The sequence below is a fragment of the Jaculus jaculus genome, chromosome 7 (genome assembly GCF_020740685.1).
Source record: "Jaculus jaculus isolate mJacJac1 chromosome 7, mJacJac1.mat.Y.cur, whole genome shotgun sequence".
NCBI classification, from domain to species: Eukaryota; Metazoa; Chordata; class Mammalia; order Rodentia; family Dipodidae; genus Jaculus; species Jaculus jaculus.
The window spans coordinates 155,377,414-155,398,588 of NC_059108.1; the positions used below are offsets into that span (position 1 = coordinate 155,377,414).

At 48.0% G+C, this 21,175-nt stretch overlaps 1 protein-coding gene across 2 annotated transcripts; it reads left to right on the top strand.

Annotated features, from left to right (window-relative positions):
- The first annotated feature begins 2,218 nt into the window (after positions 1-2,218).
- Ddx24 (DEAD-box helicase 24) lies at positions 2,219-20,172 on the top strand. 2 transcript variants are annotated; one of them, XM_045154815.1, is made up of 9 exons: positions 2,219-2,286; positions 3,539-4,264; positions 7,395-7,895; positions 10,240-10,393; positions 10,647-11,162; positions 12,999-13,074; positions 16,527-16,715; positions 18,320-18,449; positions 19,654-20,172. In XM_045154815.1, the coding sequence occupies exons 2-9, from the start codon at positions 3,544-3,546 to the stop codon at positions 19,911-19,913; spliced, it is 2,547 nt and encodes an 848-aa protein (XP_045010750.1). In that variant the 5' UTR covers positions 2,219-2,286; positions 3,539-3,543; the 3' UTR covers positions 19,914-20,172. The 2 variants fall into 2 exon arrangements, with proteins under 2 accessions (XP_045010750.1, XP_045010751.1); XM_045154816.1 differs by having other exon boundaries at positions 2,257-2,286; positions 3,152-4,264.
- The last annotated feature ends 1,003 nt before the right edge of the window (positions 20,173-21,175 follow it).

Sequence of the window (21,175 nt, forward strand, 5' to 3'; positions counted from 1 at the left end):
GCAGTTCAGCTACATAGTGAGTCTGAGGCCAGCTTAGACTAAATATGCCCCAGTCTCACAAAACAAACAAATAAACAAATGTAAAAAAAAAAAAAAGGAAGCAAAAGGGAAGCACTTTAAGATACAGGCATAGTCATCTTCCTGAATTTCTCCAATAGCCTAGGAAACAATGGCAAACATTGACAAATGGGGTTGCATCAAATTAAGCTTCTATATTGCAAAGAAAAATATTAGCATGGCAAAGAGACTACAGAATGAGAACAACTTGTTTGCCATCTGCTTATCTGATAGAGACTAATATTCAGAACATATAAAGAGCTTAAAAATTGTGTGTGTGTGTGTGTGTGTGTGTGTGTACACTACTGTAGAGACTAGAAGTTGATATCAGGTGTCTTTCTCAATTGCACTCCACCTTCTATTTTATTTTATTTTGAGGCAAGTCCAACAGACTACCTTTTTTTTTAATGCAAAGGGAGAGAAGCCAGGCGTGGTGGCACACGCCTTTAATCCCAGCACTCAGGAGGAGGATCACCGTGAGTTAGAGGCCACCCTGAGATTCCATAGTGAATTCCAGGTCAGCCTGTGCTAGAGTGAAACCCTACCTTGGAAAAAAAAAAAAGAGGGAGAGAGACAGGAAAGTGTGTGAGAGAGAGAATTGGCATGCCAGGGCCTCCAGCCACTGAAATTGAACTCCAGTGTATCTGCCCTCTTGTGCACTTATGTCACTGTGTGTCTGGCTTATGTGAGATCTGGAGAATTGAACGTGAGTTCTTAGGCTTCACAGGCAAGTGCCTTAACCAATAACCCATCTCTCCAGACCCACCTTATTTCTTAAAAGATTTTATTTATTTATCTGAGAAAGAGGCAGATAGAGAGAGAAAGAAAAGAGAGAGAGAATGGGCATGCCAGGGCTTCTAAACTAGGCGTGGTGGCGTATGCCTTTTATTCCAGCATTCAGGAGGCACAGGTAGGAGGACTGGCATGAGTTGGAGGCCATCCTGAGACTACTTAGTGATTTCCAGGTCAGCCTGGCCTAGAGCAACACCCTACCTTGAACAACCAAAGCCACACAAACAAAAAAATAAAAATATCTCATATGTGGATCCTAGCTACAGATGATTGGGCTTCTGCGTGAGAATGAAAATACTTAGTAGCAGAGGCCAGTAAGGTAAAAAGGAGACATAAAGGGAAGAGAAAGGAAGAGAGGAGGATACTTAATAGGTTGATATTGTATATTTGTAATTACAATGATTGTAATGGGGAGGTAATATGATGGAGAATGGAATTTCAAATGGGAAAGTGTGGGGGTGGGGAGGGAGGGAATTACCATGGGATATATTTTATAATCATGGAAAATGTTAATAAAAATTTAAAAAAAGAGAAAAAAAATTTTAAAGAAAAGAAAAAACAAACAAACATAAATAAATAAATATAAATAAAAATAAAAATGTCACACCTGATCAACTGATGTTCCACGATGTGAGGTCAGACACAGAGGGGCGCAATAAATGGCTATAGAGGGGCTAGAGGTGTCCCAAAGTAATTTGTTGGTGATATTGCAACATTCCATCTCTGTGATGACAGGAGTTCCATCAATCCATCCGGTCTCGTTCAACGCAGATGCAGCACTTTTGGGGAAATTTAGTTCACACAAGTAACTGCAGTGTAAATCAAGTGAGAAGAAGTGTGCAAAAAAGCTGGGCGTGGTGGCACATGCATTTATTCCTAGAACATGGGAAACTGAAGTAGATGGATCGCCTGGGTTCACGGCTAGCCTGGGGCTACAGAGTGAGACCCTCCCTGCTTGGAAAAAAAAAAGCAAGCCGGGCGTGGTGGCGCACGCTCGGAAGGCAGAGGAGGTAGCAGGACTGCCTTGAGTTCGAAGCCAGCTGGAGACTACATAGTGAATTACAGGTCAGCCTGAGCTAGAGAGAGACCTTACCTTGAAAAAAAAATAAGCAAAAAAACCCCCAAAACATTAAAGTGTGTGCAAAGCTGCAGGTACACAGTAGGTACTCAATGCGTGACACAGCTATCGGATCAAAAGTAGACCCGTAGGCCCAGTGACCGCCCTGCAGAGGAAAGCCGCTTTAAGCACACCACTGTTTACGCCTGCGCAGCACAGCCGACTAGCGGCAGTCAATCAAGCGTCTGCTTTTGCCCGAGGGCGGGACTTCCGCCCGCCCGCAGCGCGCACGCGCGGGCTCCAGCCCCGCCCCGGAACTGCGGCGGGCGCTGCCGCGGAGCGACGGCGCTGGCTGGCGAGGGGAGCGGCGTGTGCGCGCGGTGAGTGCGGGAGCCAGCCGGGGGCGAGCCGGGACTCGGGGCTCGGGTCGCAGGCCACTCGGGGCCGGGCGCCCCGCCGGTGCCCACGCCGAGGCCCGGCAGCCTCAACTTTGGGGGTTCGTGTCCCGGCTCATGCCTGCGGACGTGGGACTCTCGCCGGCCGGCCGTGTGGGCCCTTCTCCGCGTCGCCGTGTTTCGTGGAGCCTTCCCGCCCCTTCTCATCGTGGGGACCCCAGCTGTGTGGGGTCGTGGCGCGCCTGGCCTGCGCGCCCCTCTCCCTGGGCGCCTTGCGATTTGACGTGCGTCACGACCATCACGTGTTCGCGTGACATCCAGAGTGACCACTGCTCGCGACTTCATTTTGCATCTGCTAGGTGCACCTTGTCTTTTCCACAGAATCTCTTCACTGGCTTATTTTAAAAAGGGAGAGCCCATGGGTCTCTTGCGTAAGGTTTTTTATTTTTAAGTTCTTAAAATGTAATTGAAAGTCCGCATGGATTTAACCCAGTTGATGGAAGTGGTATTTTGCTGTCTGTTCTTCAGAGGGAAGAAAGCTCCTTGCACTTTTAAGAAAGTACATTCTAACCCCGTAAACACACAGAAACAAAACAAACAAAACACCTTAAATTCTTACTTCATTTCAAGATGTTGCATGTACGGGGAGGGGGGGGAATTTCCCTATGGTCTCTTGCTAATAATTCCAGTTATTTGTATAAGACATGAAAATGACATATTACCCTCCGTTGTATAGGTTAAAACATGACATTCTGAGTGGCATAAACAGCTTCATTCACGATCCCACACACATTTAGTGTTAGATCCAGAATCTCAACAAGGCTTATCTTGTGTGTCTGCTCCATTGTAGCCAGAAGACCTGTTCTGTAGGTGTGCTTTTATGAGTGAGAACGAATGAGTGGGCACTCCATGGCCTCCTGTGTTTGCACAAGAATGCTGCAAATGAACCTTGGATACCTTCATCACTGTGTGTGTCTGGCTTCATGTGGCCACTGTGGGATTGAATCCAGGTTATCAGGCTTTGCAAGCAAGCATCTTTTACCACCGAGCCATCTCTCCAGCCTGTGCTTTCTTTTTCTTGGTGGGAGCATCTTCTGTACGGTGGCAACAGCCATCTTCCTGCCTTGAGCTTGCAGGGCCGCGTTCATCTTAGGTTTCTTGAAAAATGTGTGCTGTCTCAGAACCCTATGCTTCTCAGTCACCACCTAAAGGATCATTCCTCTCCTTTTCCCTTCAGCAACCATGAAGTTGAAGGAGACAAAAGCAAGGCCAAAGCCTCCAGGCCATGGCAGATTTCAGACGAAGGGCATCAAAGTTGTGGGAAAATGGAAGCAGGTGAAGATTGATCCAAATGTATTTGCAGATGGACAGATGGATGACTTAGTGTGCTTTGAGGAACTGACAGATTACCGGTTGGTGTCTCCTGCCAAGAATCCCTCTCGTCTCTTCTCCAAAGAGCCCAAGAAGAGAAAGGTACAAGCTGTTTCAGAAGAGGAGGGGGGAGAGTCTAGCTCCCCAAAGAAAAGGATCAAATTGAAGAAGCTTAAAGAGAAGGAGCTGGTTGCTGAAGGAACTACTACCCAGAATGAGTTTGAAGTCCAGGATGTTGAGCCAGAACCCCAGGGAGATGGAACCGTTAGTTCGAATCAGAAGGAAGGGGAAGGGGAAGTGGCATCGGCAAGCCTGGTGCGGACTGTTTCAAAAAAGAAGAAAAACAAAGGCAAAAAAAAATTAGACCCTCCCCAGAGCACTGCCCCTCAGGTGGCCAAAAAAGCAAAGACATGGATGCCCGAAGTACACGACCAGAAGGCGGATGTGTTGGCGTGGAAGGACCTGTTTGTGCCCAAGCCCGTCCTCCGGGCGCTCAGCTTCCTAGGCTTCTCGGCACCCACGCCAATCCAGGCTCTGACCTTGGCCCCTGCCATCCGTGACAAACTGGACATCCTTGGCGCTGCTGAGACAGGTAAGGACAGTATTGGCCAGGACTGGAGAGCTCTGAATGGAGTCTTTAGCTGCTGATGGGCTGGGGAACTAGAAGGGCAATTTTGAGAATGGGACCACAAAAAGTGTTGAAGGAAGGTGTTGATGAAAGCCAGCTCTGGGTTGAAAATGGCCCTTCTTGATTTTGACACCCTCGTTTTACTTTCTGGGTCCTGTAGGCCCCACTATAAAACGAAGCTGACAGCACTCCTTAGATTTTGCCTTGCTGTGAAGGTTAAATGCTACACAGTAAGGTTTACACAGCACATTGTAAGTGATCTGCATGTTGCCGGGGTTTTTTGTTTGTTTGTTTTGTTTTGTCCATGAATGTTTTCCTGAATGCTTGAAGAACCAACAGGGCAAAGGTCAGGTCAGCCTGCTGAGGGGAAGGGATGAGGTGTATGTGAGAGGCATGTAGATGTAGGTTTAAGAAGACCCCGGAAAAGAACAAAGAGTTAATGCAAACTTAGAACATTGATTGGACATTTAAAGTGCCATGAATTGTGCTAAGTGCTTTGTATGGATGGGCTCAGTAAGCCTAGCCACCCTGAAGTATAGATAGTAATACTCTCATTTGGTAGATGAGGGTACTCCGCCTCACAGAATTGAGCTTCCCCAAACTGAGAGAGCAGTCATCCTGTCCCCGTGCTAGTAAGTAAGCATTGCGCTGTCTCTTTGATATGCACGGAGTCCTGGAAGTGGAGGTCTGGAAGGTGGAGGTTTGTGTGAACTGCTGTGCCTAGGGCCTGGCATTTGGAACCATACACAGCTTTCCACCATGAAATGATAGGAATCTGCTGATCCAGACCTCCAGAATACTTGGGACCAGGCAGCTGTGGAGAAACTACTGCCTTGAAGGCACAACTTCTCCCATAAGATGTATTGGAGTTGCTTTGTAATCACTACATGAGCACCTCCCTCTGCCCTCCATTCTTATCCAGGTAACCACTGGATAAGGTAGGCTTTCTATCACTGTAGATTACTTTGCATTTTCTGGAATTTTATATAATGGAATCATACAGCATGTGCTTTTGGAAAGGAGGCATCTGGCTGTCTTTTTTTCTTTTTTTGAGGTAGGGTCTCACTCTAGCCCAGGCTGACCTGGAATTTACTCTGTAGTCTCAGGGTGGCCTTAAACCTACAATGATCCTCTGACCTCTCCCCCCCCCCCAAGTGCTGGGATTAAAGGTGTGCACCCCCCACCCCTGGCTCTTTGAATTTTTATTTACCCATTTAGAGAGAGGTACATAGCTAGTATGGGCATGCCGGGCACCCAGCCACTGCAGACAGACTCCAGACGCTTGTGTGGGCACTGGGGAGTCAAGCCTGTGCTCTTAGGCTGTGCAGGCAAGCACCTTAACCATTAAGCCATTTCTCCTGCTCTTTTTTTTTTTTCTTAGCATCATTTGAGATTAAGTCATGTTATTACAATACCAGTAGTTCATTACTTTTTATTGAAACTGAAGTGGGAGCTTGGGAGATGGCTCAGCAGTTAAAAGACACTTGCTTGCAAAGCCTGCTGGTTGTGGTTCAGTTCCCAAGCCACTCACTGAAGCCCAATGCAGAAACAGAAAGTTTAGCAAAAGTGTCAGTGCCAAGAGGCACTGCCCCACTCCCTGTGCAAATAAGTAAACATTTTTATTTTTATTTTTTGGTTTTTCAAGGTAGGGTCTCGCACCGGCCCAGGCAGACTTGGAATGCACAGTATAGTTAGTCTCAGGGTGGCTTCGAACTCTAGGCAATTCTCTTACCTCTGCTGGGATTAAAGGTGTGTGCTGCCATGCCCGGCTAATTTTTTTTTAATTTTGAAGAATTATTTTTCCCCCTCTAGGGAATATTTGTTATGTCTAAGGCATTCTTTGCAACTTTAGTCTTCATCTCTTAGCCAAGGAGGATACCTTCCAAGGCTCCCCCAGCAGATGCCCAAACACATGACTAAGGAAATACAGAACCCTGGCTGTAAAATATTTCTTCCTGTACCTACACACACTTAGTGACCCTTCTGTTTTAACCAGAGTATGTAGGTACTATGTCCATAGTTTACAGTTTGGGGTAGACCAGCAAAGCTAGCACTGCTTTCTTCATAATGTCATGGAAAGAATATTCTCACAGGAGGTCTTTGTAGTCACCCTTTTCATTTAAAGAAAACTCTCTCCAGCTGTTTGACATATGTGAGTTGCTGGGTGTGGCTGTTACTAAGTAAAACAATGGTACTTGAACATAGGTGGGGACATAAAGTCACTAGCATGATAATGAAGGGACTGGTGGGTGGGTAGCATATACAGTGTGAGTACACTGGATAAAAGGAAGATTCATGTCTAGGATAGGTGGCTCTGGACCGTCTGAGATTTTGTCATGCTACGTACAGTAATACACAGTTTGAAAGATGAGTTGTTCTTGGAATTGCTGTCAAATATTTTCAGACCATGAATAACTGAAACCTTGACAAGTTAAATGGTGGTTAAGGAGACATCACTCTTAAATCCTCACCTTGTGGCATCCTGGTTGTTTTGACCACCTGGATGATGTGAATGTGGGCTCCATATATACTCATAGGTCAGTTTAAAAGGATTCTTGTATAGCCAGGAAGTGGTGTTAAAATTTTTCTCCCCTCTCTTCCCTCCCTTTCTTTCTTTCTTTTCCTTTTTCAAGGCAAGGTCACACTCTAGCCCAGTGGTCCCAGGCTGGCCTTGAACTCACTGTGATCTGACCAAGTGCTGGGACTAAAGGTGTGTAGTACTGCACTTGGTTTGTTACAGATTTTCTGGAAAAAATGACAATTTATTCTCTTCCATTTTTCATGGCAAAAAAAGTCTTAGGAAAGCATTGCACAGATTTCCTCCAATCCGCTGTTTCTTCACAGCACAAAACTTGCCTTTTTATGATTTCATTGCTTAGATGTTTATAGTTCATCATTGGTGACCTTGGCTCTCCATGCCAGCCAACGTTATTTGCCTTGGGCTATCCCAGTTAGAGGTTCTCTCTGGAGGAATATGTTCAGAATGGTGGGACTTTAAGTTGGTCAGGGTAGAACTTGGCTATTTCTGTGGAAAGGAAAGAACTAGAAACAAAAGTATGTGCATGTGTCGATTCACACTTCTTCTACTTCTAAGGGAGTGGGAAGACACTCGCCTTTGCCATCCCGATGATCCATGCGGTGTTGCAGTGGCATAAGAAGAAAGTTTTCCTCGTCCCAAGTTACACTGGAGCGCCAGCAGGGGAGACGAGCCCAGAGGCTGGAGCAGAGCCTGGATCACCGTGCAAGGGCAGAGCTGAGTTTGGAATGCTGCCTGCTGGAACTGGAATTGAGAGTGAAGCCCTGATCAGTGAGGCAGAAGCCACGGCCGGTGCCTCTATCTCAGACCAGGGACTGCTCCCTTGTGATGATGATGCTGGTGAAGGGCCTTCTTCCCTGGTCAAGGAGAAGCTTGTCCCCAAGCAAAAAGAGGGTGAAGAGGGGAAGCTCAATACAGAGTTCAAACAGGAGTTGCATGGCCAGACTGCTCCTTCTAAGGCACCTTCAAAGCGTCCACTGCTGGGACTGGTTCTGACCCCCACCCGGGAGCTGGCCGTTCAGGTCAAACAGCATATTGATGCTGTGGCCAGGTTTACAGGTAGGATTAAATTTCAGTGAATTAATATTTCTGGGCAAAGCCCTGAGTGCTAGATGGTGAGGATGAATGAGCTATGGTTCCAGTCCTTTGAGGAAGCCTTATCATCTGTCAGAGAATTAAGACCTATAGAAATTAACATTTTTCAGTTCTTCCCAAGGAGGCTAAATACCTACATAGATACAGAGTACAACCCCTCAAGGTGGGGATGAGGAACCTACCTGTTTCTGTAAGCAAAGATTTAGTGTGCCACCCCCAACAACATACTGTGGGTGCTTCTATATGCAGAGACAAAGTGGAATAGTTAGTAGTGACAGACAGATCATCTGGCCCAATAGCATTTGCTAGTGAATTTTTTTAAACTTTTAAAAATACTTTTATATATTTATTTATTTACTTGAAAAAGAAACACAGAGAGAGAATGGGTGCTCCAGGGCCTCCAGGCGCTGTAAATGAACTCCAGACATGTGCGCCCCCTTGTGCATCTGGCTAACATGGGTCCTGGGGAATTGAACCTAGGTCCTTAGGCTTTGCAGGTTCACCATTAAGCCATCCCGCTAGCCCTTGCTAGTGTATTTTTAAGAAAAAATTTGCTAACTCTTTCCTTTTGTTGGCTTGTTTTGTTTTTTTGAGGTAGGATTTCACTCTAGCCCAGGCTGACCTGGAATTCTCTATGTAGTCTCAGGGTGGCCTTGAACTCACAGCAATCCTCCCACATCTGCCTCCCAAGTGGTGGGATTAAAGGCTTGCACCACCATGCCTGGTCTGGCTCTTACCTTAGGGTAAAAGGTTAATTCTCCCAGGGAATTCCTTTTGGGAAGGGTTTACACAGTGCAGTTTTAATTTTATGCTAACAAAAGCAGTACTTAATGACCAAGCCCTTACTAAGTGTAAGGAACCTTGCTAAACACACTGGTTATATTATCCTGCATGTTCATTCGTGTGCTGGATACTAGCAGAAGCCCTTTTCTGGAGAGAAAACGGAACAGTGGCTTTAGAAGAGCTTCAGATTGGCTGCAGTTGAGAATGCGGAGGGCTTGCAAAGGGAGGTGTGCTACACTGCACATAATAACATTCTTCCTAGCACTGTAGTTGGGTTCAAATCCAGCCCTTCTTTTTTTTTAATGTTAACTTAATTTTTTTGTTGACAACTTCCATAATTGTAGACAACCACCCATGGTAATTTCCTCCTTTCCCTCCCCTTTCCCATTTGAGACTCAACTTTCTATCATATCCCCTCCCCTTCTCAATCAGTCTTTCTTTTATTTTGATGTCATTATCTTTTCCTCCTTTTATGATGGTCTTTCATAGGTGGTGTTAGGCAGTGTGAGGTCATGGGTATCCAGGCCATTTTGTGTCTGGAGGAGCACATTGTAAGGAGTCCTACCCTTCCTTTGGCTCTTCCATTCTTTCTGCCACCTCTTCTACAGTTGACCCTGAGTCTTGGAAGGTGTGAGAGAGAGATTGCAGTGCTGAGCACGCCTCTGTCACTTCTCATCACCATGGTGCCTTCTGAGTCATCCCAAGGTCACTGCCATTTGAAACAAGAAGATTCTCTAACCAAAAGTGAGAGTAGCATTAATATATGGGTATGAACATTAAGAGAAGTGCTTACTGAGCAGTTTGATGAGCATAGTATATACATTTAGCCAGACAGCAGCAGATGTTACATCCCTAGGGCTCATGACTACCCTGTCGTAGGTTTTCAGTATCAGGAATATATTCCCTCCCATGGAGTAGGCCTCCAGTCCAACTAGAGAGTGGTTGGTTTCCCCCATAACAAGACATGCCACTTTTGCACCGGTTGGCTCATTTGGCCTGGCTGGCCAAATATAAGGCTTGCAGTGTCCACAGTTGAGTATCTCCCACTGGTGATTTCTCTCTTCCCCATTGAACTGCATACAGAATGGCTTCTTCCAGCTTTCTTTCAGCTGGTCTACAGGGAGAAGGTTTTCAGCTCAGCTCCAGCAGGATTTCTCAGTGACCTTGCAGCCCAAGCATGTGGAGTCTTCAGCAGTAGGGTCTTACCACCTATTCCTGGTGGCAAACCCAAGAGTCTTGGCAATGGCCTGTAATGTTTTGGGGGTATCAGTGACCTCCCTGGCCAACAACTCATTGGAAGGTATCCCATCCCAGAATTCCAGCCCTTCTTTTGAGGTTGGAAGTAGAAAGTAAGGATGTGAAGTAGGCAGGACCTAGATCACAGACTACTTGGCAAGGTTGGCATAAGGTGGGCTAGACCAGCGGGAGGTGTGCCGCTAACTGTGCTGATCAGGGGAGCCATAGTCCCCATAAGAACCCCAGTGGCCAGTCTCAGTAACTCTTCATTATGTTTTCTGTCCTGTAGGCATCAAAACTGCCATTTTGGTTGGTGGAATGTCCACACAGAAACAGCATAGGATGCTGAACCGCCACCCAGAGATTGTCGTTGCCACCCCAGGCCGGCTGTGGGAACTAGTTAAGGAAAAGCATTCTCATTTGAGCGATCTTCGGCAGCTCAGGTGAGGGGCAACACGTCTCCCTTCATCCTTGCCCACTGAAGTGAGGCTGAAGTGACAGGACGTGTGCATGTTCTGCTCCCTGGCACAGGAGGCCTGCCCTGTAGAAGCATGCACGTGAGATGAGATGCGGCCCTGGAGGTGATGACAGGGCACCTGTGTGTGCGTGCTCACGACTGCTGTAGCCTAGGCTATAGACCGTTCTCTTCCCCGCGGTTGCACTAACCCATGACGTTCTTTCCGTGTGGCCCGGCAGGTGCCTGGTAGTGGACGAAGCTGACCGGATGGTTGAGAAAGGACACTTTGCTGAGCTCTCCCAGCTGTTAGAGATGCTGAATGGCTCCCAGTACAACCCCCAGCGGCAGACGCTTGTGTTCTCTGCCACCCTGACGCTGGTGCACCAGGCTCCTGCTCGAATCCTTCATAAGAAGCACATCCAAAAGATGGACAGAACTGCCAAGCTCGACCTTCTCATGCAGAAGATTGGCATGAGGGGCAAGCCCAAAGTTATTGACCTCACAAGGAATGAGGGTACCGTGGAGACACTGACCGAGACGAAGATCCACTGTGAGGCAGACGAGAAGGACTCGTACCTGTACTACTTCCTGATGCAGCACCCAGGCCGCAGCCTGGTGTTCGCCAACAGCATCGCCTGCATCAAGCGCCTCTCCGGGCTCCTCAAAGTCCTGGATATCATGCCCCTGACCCTGCATGCCTGCATGCATCAGAAGCAGAGGCTCAGGAACCTGGAGCAGTTTGCCCGGCTGGAAGAGTAAGTGAAGCCTGTTTCAGAGGCCTGATGTTGAGCCATGAGCCAAAGGGCTCAACATGGCAGAGAAATGGTGGGACGTGACCTCCTGTCATAGAGGGCTTATCAGTGGAAAAGAGATTTATTTATTTATGTACTTGTTTTATTATAGCATTTGGCAGGGAGACTCGTTTACTGTATTTGGTTGCTATTAATTAATGCCCCATGTAAACTTCCTGTAGTGAGTCAGATGATAGTACCTGGTATTCTTGATAACTTATGACAACCTTGAGAAGCAGCAGAATAAATTCTGATTAAGAGCACAGACTCAAGGCTGGGGAAATGGCTCAGTGCTTAAAGGTGCTTGTTTGTAAACTATGCTGGCCCGGGTTTGATTCCCCAGTTCCCACGTAAAGCCAGATGGACAAAGTGGTCCATGTATCTAGAGTTTGTTTGCACTGGCAAGAGACGATGGTGCACCCATACCCATACTCACCCACTCTCAAAAATAAGAAAGTAAATAATTTAAAAAATATATGTTTTATTTATTTATTTGAAAAAGAGAGAGGCAGATAGAGAGAATGGGTTGTGCCAGGACCTCCAGCCACTGCAAATGAACTCCAAATGCGTATACCACCTTGTGCATCTGGCTTATGTGGGTACTAGGGAATCAGACCTGGATCCTTAGGCTTCTCAGGCAAGTACCTTAACCACTCAACTGGCTCTGCAGCGCACGCACACGTATGCATGCACAATTTTCCTTTCTTTTAATAACACAGACTTGGATTAGGATACCTGAGATCAAATCTTGGCTCCTTCATTTCCTAGCTGGTCAAGTTATTTAACTTCTCTGTGCTTTATTTTCTTACTGTTGAGAAATAGAAGATACCTGTTACACTTAGCTTTGCATGAACCTGCAAACCAGACATAGCTTATAGGAGGAAGGGTATCAACTTACAAATCCAAGGGAAAGTTCTGTCAATGGCAGAAGAAGCTGGCTCTTATTCATAAATCCTAGCAGAGACACCACCAAACAGCCAGCACCACACAGAGAGACAGCAGACAGCATCAGGGACCCTGGCAGAGCTCAGCCTTCTGCATACCTTTTGCCTGGAAATCAGATCTGCCCCCAAACACACCTTAAGGCTGGACCCCAGGATATATCCCTAGTGACACCTCTCCCAGCCAGGCAGCTGGAAATCCCAAGTTACATGCTTTAATAAAACATCTAAGTCTAGGGGGGACTTAAATTCAAACTACCACAGTACCTAACCGGGTTATAAAGATAAAATGATTGAGAATTCATGCATAGAAAGTGTTTGGAACAGTCTCTGTAACATAGTATGGAGTATCTTTAATAATTGCTAGTCAAGCTACTACCACTTACTGCTGTTCCCATTTAATACATGATAAGTGAGGTCTAGAAAAGCTCAACAGCTTACTCAAGGTTTTACACCATGGAAATGACAGGGCTGGGCCTCAGATGCGTCTATCAGAGCTGGTCACAGCTCATGTTCATCCTTCTGCCTTGGACCAGACTGGTAGATTGGTTGTCTAGGAAACACTGAGGAAGTCTGTGGGACTGTAGGGGAATAAGTGGGAAGTCAGTGCCCTAGAATGTGTGTGGCGTCATTCGTTTCACTGATAGAAGACTATGGTGTGATTCTTGAGGCCAGGGAGGGTCTAGAACAACCTGAATAGGTGTGTCATCATCCCTCTGACCCTCAGCCTGCGGGGAATGGTAGTAGTTATCTCATGGGGTGGCTGTTAAGGGTCAGAGAGTACATAATGCTCAGCAGGCAGGAAGTGTCATGATTGCTACTAGTTATAATTATGAATGTGTTTTCTCTCTTTACACAGCTGTGTTCTCTTGGCTACAGATGTGGCAGCTCGGGGGTTGGACATTCCTAAAGTCCAGCATGTCATCCATTACCAGGTACAGGTGTCAGAGTAAAAGGTGTCTTCTTGCAGTGAGTGGGGAAGTTCTAAATAAAGCAAAGGTGGAGGAAGGGAGGAGGAATTATATTCCCGAGGCCCTTAAGCATATTGTTATTTGCATCTTGTACCCACTTCTGCCACTTGTGGAACACTTAGGGAGAATGAGTTTCAAAACACACTTTCCTGGGGGCTGGGAAGATGGCTCAATAGTTAAAGACACTTGTTTGCAAAGCCTGCTGGGCTGAGTCCTAGTCCTGAGTCCTCATGTAAAGCCAGACAAAGAAAGTGGCATGTACATCTGGAGTTCCTTTGCAGCAGGGAGGGGCCTTGGCACACACATGCTCTTCCACCTTCTTGAATAAATAAGTAAATAGATAAGTTAAAAATTTAAAATACTTATTTGGGCCAGGCATGGTAGCACACACCTTTAATTGCAGCCCTCAGGAGGTAGAAGGATTGCCATAAATTCAAGGTTAGCCTGGGCCAGAATGAGAGACACTACCTCAAAAAAAAAAAAAAAAAAAAAACTTTCTTGGAATTACATAATATCAGGAGGCCTTTCTCTCCAAACAGCTTAATATCATCAGGTTTTAGTCCTGGGGTTTTTTCCCCCATGAAATGGTTAAAAAATTAAACACGTGTCTTAGGTATTCTATCATAGCAACAGAAAACCAACTCAGACTGGGTAATTTATGAAGAGAAGGATCTGGCGAATGGAAATCGCAGGAGCACGGCCCCAGCAGCTGCTCAGCTTCTGGCTGGAGCCTTGCACCAGAGGGGAGCAGGCACGAGTGCAGGGCACAGCATGGGCTAGCGTGCTACGCAGCGTGTCTCCTTTGGGCAGCTGATCCTTGCGAACCGGAGCTTACTTGCACTAATCTGGTCATGAGAGCGGCTCACTCGAACCCAGGCAGCTCCCACTAGGCTTCGCTCCCGCCATGGCTACGCTGCAGAGTGCAGCTGCAGTGGCCGAGATGGCCATGACAACATGTTCTTGTTTTTTGGGTTTTTGAGGAAGGGGGTCTAGCCTAGGCTGTCCTGGATTTCACTCTACATGTAGTCTCAGGGTGGCCTCGAACTCACGGTGAACCTCCTACCTCTGCCTCCCAAGTACTGGGATTAAAGGTGTGTGCCGCCACGCCCGCCTTGATGACACCCATGGCTTAGATCCCAGCTGTGTAACCTTGAGCAAGCTACTTAATATCTGTTCCTCAGTTTGCTCATTGATTTTGATGGCGTGGTACAGTACCTGCCTTTGGGGTTTGAGCTAAGGCAAAGTTAAGTTAATGCGTGCAAAGAACCTGGGGAGCCGCCCGGCAGCGCTCACGTGTCTGGTGCGGGCAGTGACAGCGGCTGCGCGCCTGCGCAACGGCAGGCCTCCAGGCCTCGCTGTGGCGAGGTGTCTGCCGCAGGCCTGACTGACGGCGCGCGAGCACCACCATGATGCTTCCCAGTTGGCTAGATTGGGCATGCTCTTAATACCATCCACTTCAGTGTCACTGCTGGTAAGCTGGCGTGATGTTGGCACTTGCCCCTTAGGGCTGTCATAAGCACCAACATGAGTGGGAGTGGGGTCATCTAGCACAGTGCAAGTACCAAACAATGGTACTTTAGCTCTTCATACTGTAAAAACTTTGGAGGCACCAGTTTGAGGTTAGCAGATCTGTTACGTTTAGAGAAGGGGCTGTGTCATTTGTGGGAGGTCCCACACACAGTGACCCTAATACAGACGTGCAGCTAAGAATTTCCACTTCCAGAGGGGCCGTGAGGGAGAGATGATCACTGCTGTAAATGAAGGCAGGAAGTGCTAGAAATGGGGAAGTGAGGTGGGAGAGATGGCTTAGTAGTTAAGGCCTGCACAGCCTAAAGACCCGGGTGTGATTACCCAATACCTATGTAAAGCCAGATGCATAAAGTGGTGCATGCATGTGGAGTTCTTTTGCAGTGGCTGGAAGCCCTGGTGCATGCATATCCCCCTCCCCTCCCCTCGCGTGTGCTCTCTTCTCTCTCTCTCACTCTCTCTCTCTCTCCTTGCAAATAAATAAATGAAAGAAGCAACTAGTGAAGTATGATATGATTTGGGAGGTTGGCAAGTCCTTTCTTTTTTAAAAAAAAATATATTTTATTTTATTTGAGAGAGAGAAAGAGGCGGGGTGGGGGGAATGGGTGTGCCCAGGCCTCCAGCCACTGCAAAGGAATTCCAGATGCTTGTGCCCCCTTGTACATCTGGCTTACATGGGTTCTGGAGAATTGAACCAGGATCCTTTGGCTTTGCAGGCAAATGCCTTAACTGCTAAGCTATCTCTCCAGCCCCCTTTAAAAAAAAAGAAAGATTTTAATTTTTTTGAGAATAGGGGTGGGGGGCTCGGGGAGAGAATGGGCACACCAGGGCCTCTAACCACTGCAGACAAACTCCAGACACATGCACCAACTTGTGCATCTGGCTTATGTGGGTCCTGGAGAGTCGAACCAGGATCCTTTGGCTTTGTGGGCAAACGCCTTAACCATTAAGCCATCCCAGCCCCAGCAAGTCCTTTCTTAAAGACACTTGGTGGTCTGGGGTGGAGAGGATTTCGACATGCAGGGAGATAAGGAAGGAGGAAAGCAGGTGTCGAAGTAGCAGGTTTGGGGTTACCTGGTCTGAAGTGAGAAGAGGGCTGTGTTGGAGAGGAGGCAGGTTACTGAAGGCCCTGAGTGCCAGGTGCGGAGGTGGGCCTTCATTGTAGCAGACATTATTTCAGAACTCAGGAACAGTTCACAATGACTGCCCACGGTACTGTCTTGAGAAAGACACGGAGCCCCGTGGAGAAGGGACAGTGCTTGGTTAGTGGCCCGGTCGTGTGGACACGGAGTAGGAGTGAGGGGTTGCAGGGACACCGGGTGGGAGCCGCGGCAGTGCCACCCGGGTTTGCATGGTCTCTGGAGCTGGACTGTTTCAGGTTGAGTCCTGGTTCCCACACTTAGTTGGAAAACTAAGGGGAGTTAGCTGACCTTTGTTTCAATTTCTAGGTCTATAAGATGTGGATAATCATGAAATTATTTCTTAATCCTGGGAGGAATAAATGCATGTGATGTGCATAGAATTTAGAGCTGTCAGGCACAGTGCAGTCAGTCACTCAGTAAACGTTAGTTGTGACTGCCATCAGCCATGCAGAGTTGAGAAGACTGAGGAGTTTTGGAGGGAGGGAGTGAGGAGGACTAGACATCAAGCAGAAGACAGACCGACAGGAGGAGCTGAAGCCCCTGGGTCGCATGTGTGGGCAAAGCCTGCACAGTAAATGGGCCCTAAAGCTGGGGACAGTTTGCATGGGGACATGAAGAAGGGCCAGGTTGGTTCCTGGTGCCAGAGAGGTTTCTGCCTGCCTGCCTGGCTGGAAGGAGAGCACAGTTTGACGTGGGGAAGTGCTGTTTGGCAGTGGCTGTGTGCTGACCCTAGTTCTGCCTTGGCAGGTCCCTCGCACCTCAGAGATTTACATCCACCGCAGTGGTCGGACAGCTCGCGCCACCAGCCAAGGCCTCAGCCTTATGCTCATTGGGCCTGAGGATGTGATCAACTTTAAGAAGATTTACAAAACTCTCAAGAAAGATGAGGACATCCCACTCTTCCCTGTGCAGACGAAGTGCATGGCCGTGGTCAAGGTAAAAAGGAAAGTTAAACCCCGGGGTAGCACACCCCCACAGAGCACCTTCCTCTGAGACTGGCAGCCTTGCCCTTGGACACTGGGAATGGTTCTGCCAACAGCTGAGCAGAGACTTACAAAAGGGGAGCACCAGACCTGGAAGGGAGAGGAGAGGGTCAGTAACCGAAGAGGGGAGGCGTTGTCTTCCTCTGCCGTTTCACTGTCAGCCCTGGAGTGTCCACCCACTGCTGCTCCAACTGGACAGAGCCGTGAGCATTGCCATGTGGCCATCTTGGCAGGGGGCTGTGAGCAGCAGTGACTGTGTCTTACTGAGGCTGATAGGGAAGGCTCAGTGTTTACCTAAGTAGGAGCTAGAAAGTTCTGCCTTTCAGGTGTATGTGGACTCAATAATGAGTGCTGCTTCCTGTGGGCCACAGTGTATCAGATCAATGGGGAGTGGCTCTCCTCAGAGGGTCACCACTTGTGTGCAGGCCAAGTTATAAGTACCCATGGAGCACTGTGGGGCTGGAGCACATGTGATGTCAGGAGATGAAACGTGAAGAAGCAGGTTGGAGAATCGGCTCAGCCGTTACAGGTGTTTGCTTGCAGAGCCTGATAGCTGGGTTCATTTCCCCAGTACCCACGTTAAGCCTACACAAAGTAGCAGGAGGTTCTGGTGTGCTCACATGCTCTCTCCCAAATTAACAAAAAGGAGTGAGGAAATGTTGTTCCAGGAACTGAGGGAGAACACAGGATAGTTCAAGGGCTGGTAGTCAGTGTAGCATGAATGGAACGCTTGCCGTGTGGATATGTGATGATGGAGAGGAAGCATTCCTGATAAAGAAGCTGAGCGCCCCCCAGCTCTCTATAGCTCCTTTTCCCCACCTCTCATGTTCTCTGTGGAGGAGGGGATCATGTCATTGTACTCCGGCTCCAACCATGGGGTGGGGGAAACTGTGGAAATAGTTCACCCTGGGCCACCTGTAGGTTGGCCATCAGTCTGGGATAGTCTTCCAGGGTGGTTTGTTTCAGCTTGTTGGGAAAGCTGGGTATTGTGGCTAATGTGCACATGGGTGGTGTACTGAATGCCCTCTGAGCTTTCGTCAGGAACCTCGGGAAATGTTTTCAGTAGATTCTGACATACATCTCATTGGTTATTAATCTCAAAAGCATTTTTATTTTTATTTATTTTTGTGTGTGTGAGAGAGAAAATGGGTGCACCAGGGTGTCCAGCCTATGCAAATGAATTCCCCGTGCATGTACCACCTTGTGCATCTGGCTTACATGGGTCCTGGAGAATTGAACATGGGTCCTTTAGCTTTGCAGTCAAGTACCTTAACCACTAAGCCATCTCTCCAGCCCTCAAAAGCTTTTTGTTTATTTGTTTGTTTTTCAAGGTAGGGTTTCAGTCTAGCCCAGGCTGACCTGGAATTCACTACGTAGTCTCAGGGTGACTTCAAACTCTCAGTGATCCTCCTACCTCTGCTTCCCAAGTGCTGGGATTAAAGGCTTGTGCCATCATGCCTGTTTCTCAAAAGCTTTTTTTAAATCGCTTCCTTGAGACTTTGCTTGCCAAGAGGCCTAAACCCTCTATCAGATGAGTGATTTCTGTTTCTGTCCCAGGAGCGCATCCGACTAGCTCGGCAGATTGAGAAAGCAGAGTATCGGAACTTCCAGGCTTGTCTGCACAACTCGTGGATTGAGCAGGCAGCGGCTGCCCTCGAGATTGAACTGGAAGAGGAGATGTACAAAGGTAAGCCCTGGGCTGGGTGGGAACTGAGAGAGGTCACAGCCCCTTTTGTTTTCTTTATTTTTTTTCCTGGTTGGGGCCATTCTCACTGCTGTCAGAAGCAGGAGGGTGGGTGCCCTTTCCTTCTTGGCTCACTGCCCCTCATCCCAGACAAGCCATATGCTCTGGTTTGTTCCTTCTGTCCGGAGCCCTCAGCTGCCACAGGATCTCCAACCAGATGTCCATGTTTGATGTAGTCCATTCTGTTAACTAGCCTTTCTGCTATACCTTAGTTTTCTCAGCTACAATACAGAGATCATAAACTGCAATTACCTGGGGTAGAGACTGAGTTAGAGTCTAACCTGGGTACAGCAGAGACTGGCAAATGAATCATGAGATTACAATTAAGTAGTACCCTTGTTGGTATTACTACACCTACTTTCCAAGGCAACAAAGCACTTCCATGTCTCTTGATCTCTAATTCCATAGCATGAATTAAACGGGAACTATCCTTTTACACATAGGAATTAAAAGATTTGTGCAGCAAAACAGTTCTGCCACCAGGTGTTGTCTAAGTCCTTCTCTGTCCATGGATCAGAGGCCAAGGGTTCAGAGATGAGACCACACGTGGAAGTGATGACAGCAAGGTTACAGCCAGTGTTCCTTCCTTCTCACCAGCAGTGTGTCAAAGTCAAGACAGAGGTTTCTGCATGGTGTGAAAGCCAGGAGCAAAGGCCGTGGGTGTGATGCAGCTCAGCCTCCTTCTAGCTGCAGCCTGTGACTTGGGTGGAGACAGTGTAGGCCCTGACTTACCTTTCTGTGGGGATGTTGGCTGTACTTGCCTTTGCACAAGCAGTCACAGACTGATGGTACGGGAGAGCCAGGCTGCAGTTCACTGTCACTGAGGAGCTCATGGCTATCGAGTAACTAGCGTAGGTAGAATACCACCCTTCTGTCCGTGAAGACAGGGTAGGTTCTGCTGTCGGTGCCAGCCAGCTCTGTCAGCTCAGTCGTGTGACTTTAATCTTGAGCTGACTTATCTATCAACTGAAGATGGTTCTGTCTTTGGTATGGAGTATGGAGAGTAGTTCTTTATAACCCTCCTGAACAGAAGTTCTCCATGTGCAGCTCTAAGCTGCCCAGCCACCACTAGCTTGTGTATCAGCTGAAAGGACTATGATGCTTCTGCACTGTAGTAAACACTGGCTTCTTTGTATTGTGTCTCAAGGAGGGAAAGCTGATCAACAAGAAGAGCGTCGGAGACAAAAGCAGATGAAGGTCTTGAAGAAGGAGCTGCGCCAGCTGCTCTCTCAGCCATTATTCCAGGAAAACCTGAAGACCAAGTATCCTACTCAGTCGGGCAGGCTGCCCCTGCCTGTGGTGGCCCCAAGGAATGGTGAGTCTGCTTTGAACTGCCTCTCCAAACGAAAGAAGAAGAAACCAAAAGAACAGCAGAAAGTGCCACAACCAAGCACAAGTGCAAGTTAACTGCCCTGGTCAGTTTTGTGACTACTCAGTGGTGTCTGTCCTTGTTGTCTGTGAAAACTGCATCCTGGCCTTCACTGTCCACCCTGGTTAGGAAAACCTCCCCGCTCTTCCACCCCACAGCTGGGGCGACCTCATGCAGACTTGTGTTATTGTGGAGTAAGAATTCCATCCAGCAGCTGAGCCTCTCTTCTATTCCAGTGTGTACAGGCCTCTTGTATTCACCTTGGTTTCCTGAATTAAAAACAGGTGAGAGCCAGAATGTCATCCTGATACTTAGAGTCAGATGATGGGGTGGGGCATACTTGGCTTCATCATTAACTTGAGATCCCTGGGGCCAACACAATGCTGGTTCTTTAATAGGGCAGGAATAGCATCAGGCCTCTTCCTACAAGTCACACTGTATCACCTTGCTGCCGAATCCTCAGGACATGTCCCTGCCTTTCCCCACAGGAGCATGCCGCCAGCTCCTGTGCTGTGTTGCACTGCTTCTGGCTGTGGTCTGAGGCACAGTGGAAGGTGGATGGGGAAGGGCGTGGCTTCCTCTGAGCTCATACCACTAACAGTTTCAGTCTGCTGGGTGTGGAGTGGGAGGCACTTGGGATCTGACCCAAGCCTAGTTTCTACTCCTTGTGATGGAATGGGCTCCTGCTCACCATTCCATGCTCTTTTGTCCTAAAATAGGCTTTTCCCTTGGCCTGGATGGCCTCTGTTGTGATCCTGGAGCTCTGCCGTGTGTCTTCAGGAGAGAGAATGCTCTCATGAGCACTGCGGTGCCCCACATTACTCCCTTCACAGCACTGGCCACACTGTCTGACAGAGCTCCTGGGAAAACCACTCTCTGGGCTTGGACTGGGCTTAGTGTATACAGTGCATGCTGTGTGGGGACAGTGACCCTGCTGCCGAGTGGCCACAGCTCTCACAACCTGGAAGAGCAGGTTTCTTATACAGCTTCGTCTTCACTTGGAGACATGTTTATGGGCACCAAGCAGCTGCTTGCTCAGGGCGTCCTGTGGATTTCAGTAGGGTATACAAGTAGACCTAAACATCTCAAGATCCAAGAAACCAGTCTTCCTTACCTTACAGTTCTCAGGGATGGGAGGATGGCCCCAGGGCTCCTTGAGCCTCTCTGGGTGACTGACAGGGCAGGTAGACGTGGAACCACACCAAGATTGGTTGACTGCTGACAACGTGCCAAGCATTAAGATGCTTTTCCTGGGCTGGGAAGGTGGTTCAGTGGTTAAAGGTGCTTGATTTTAAAGCCT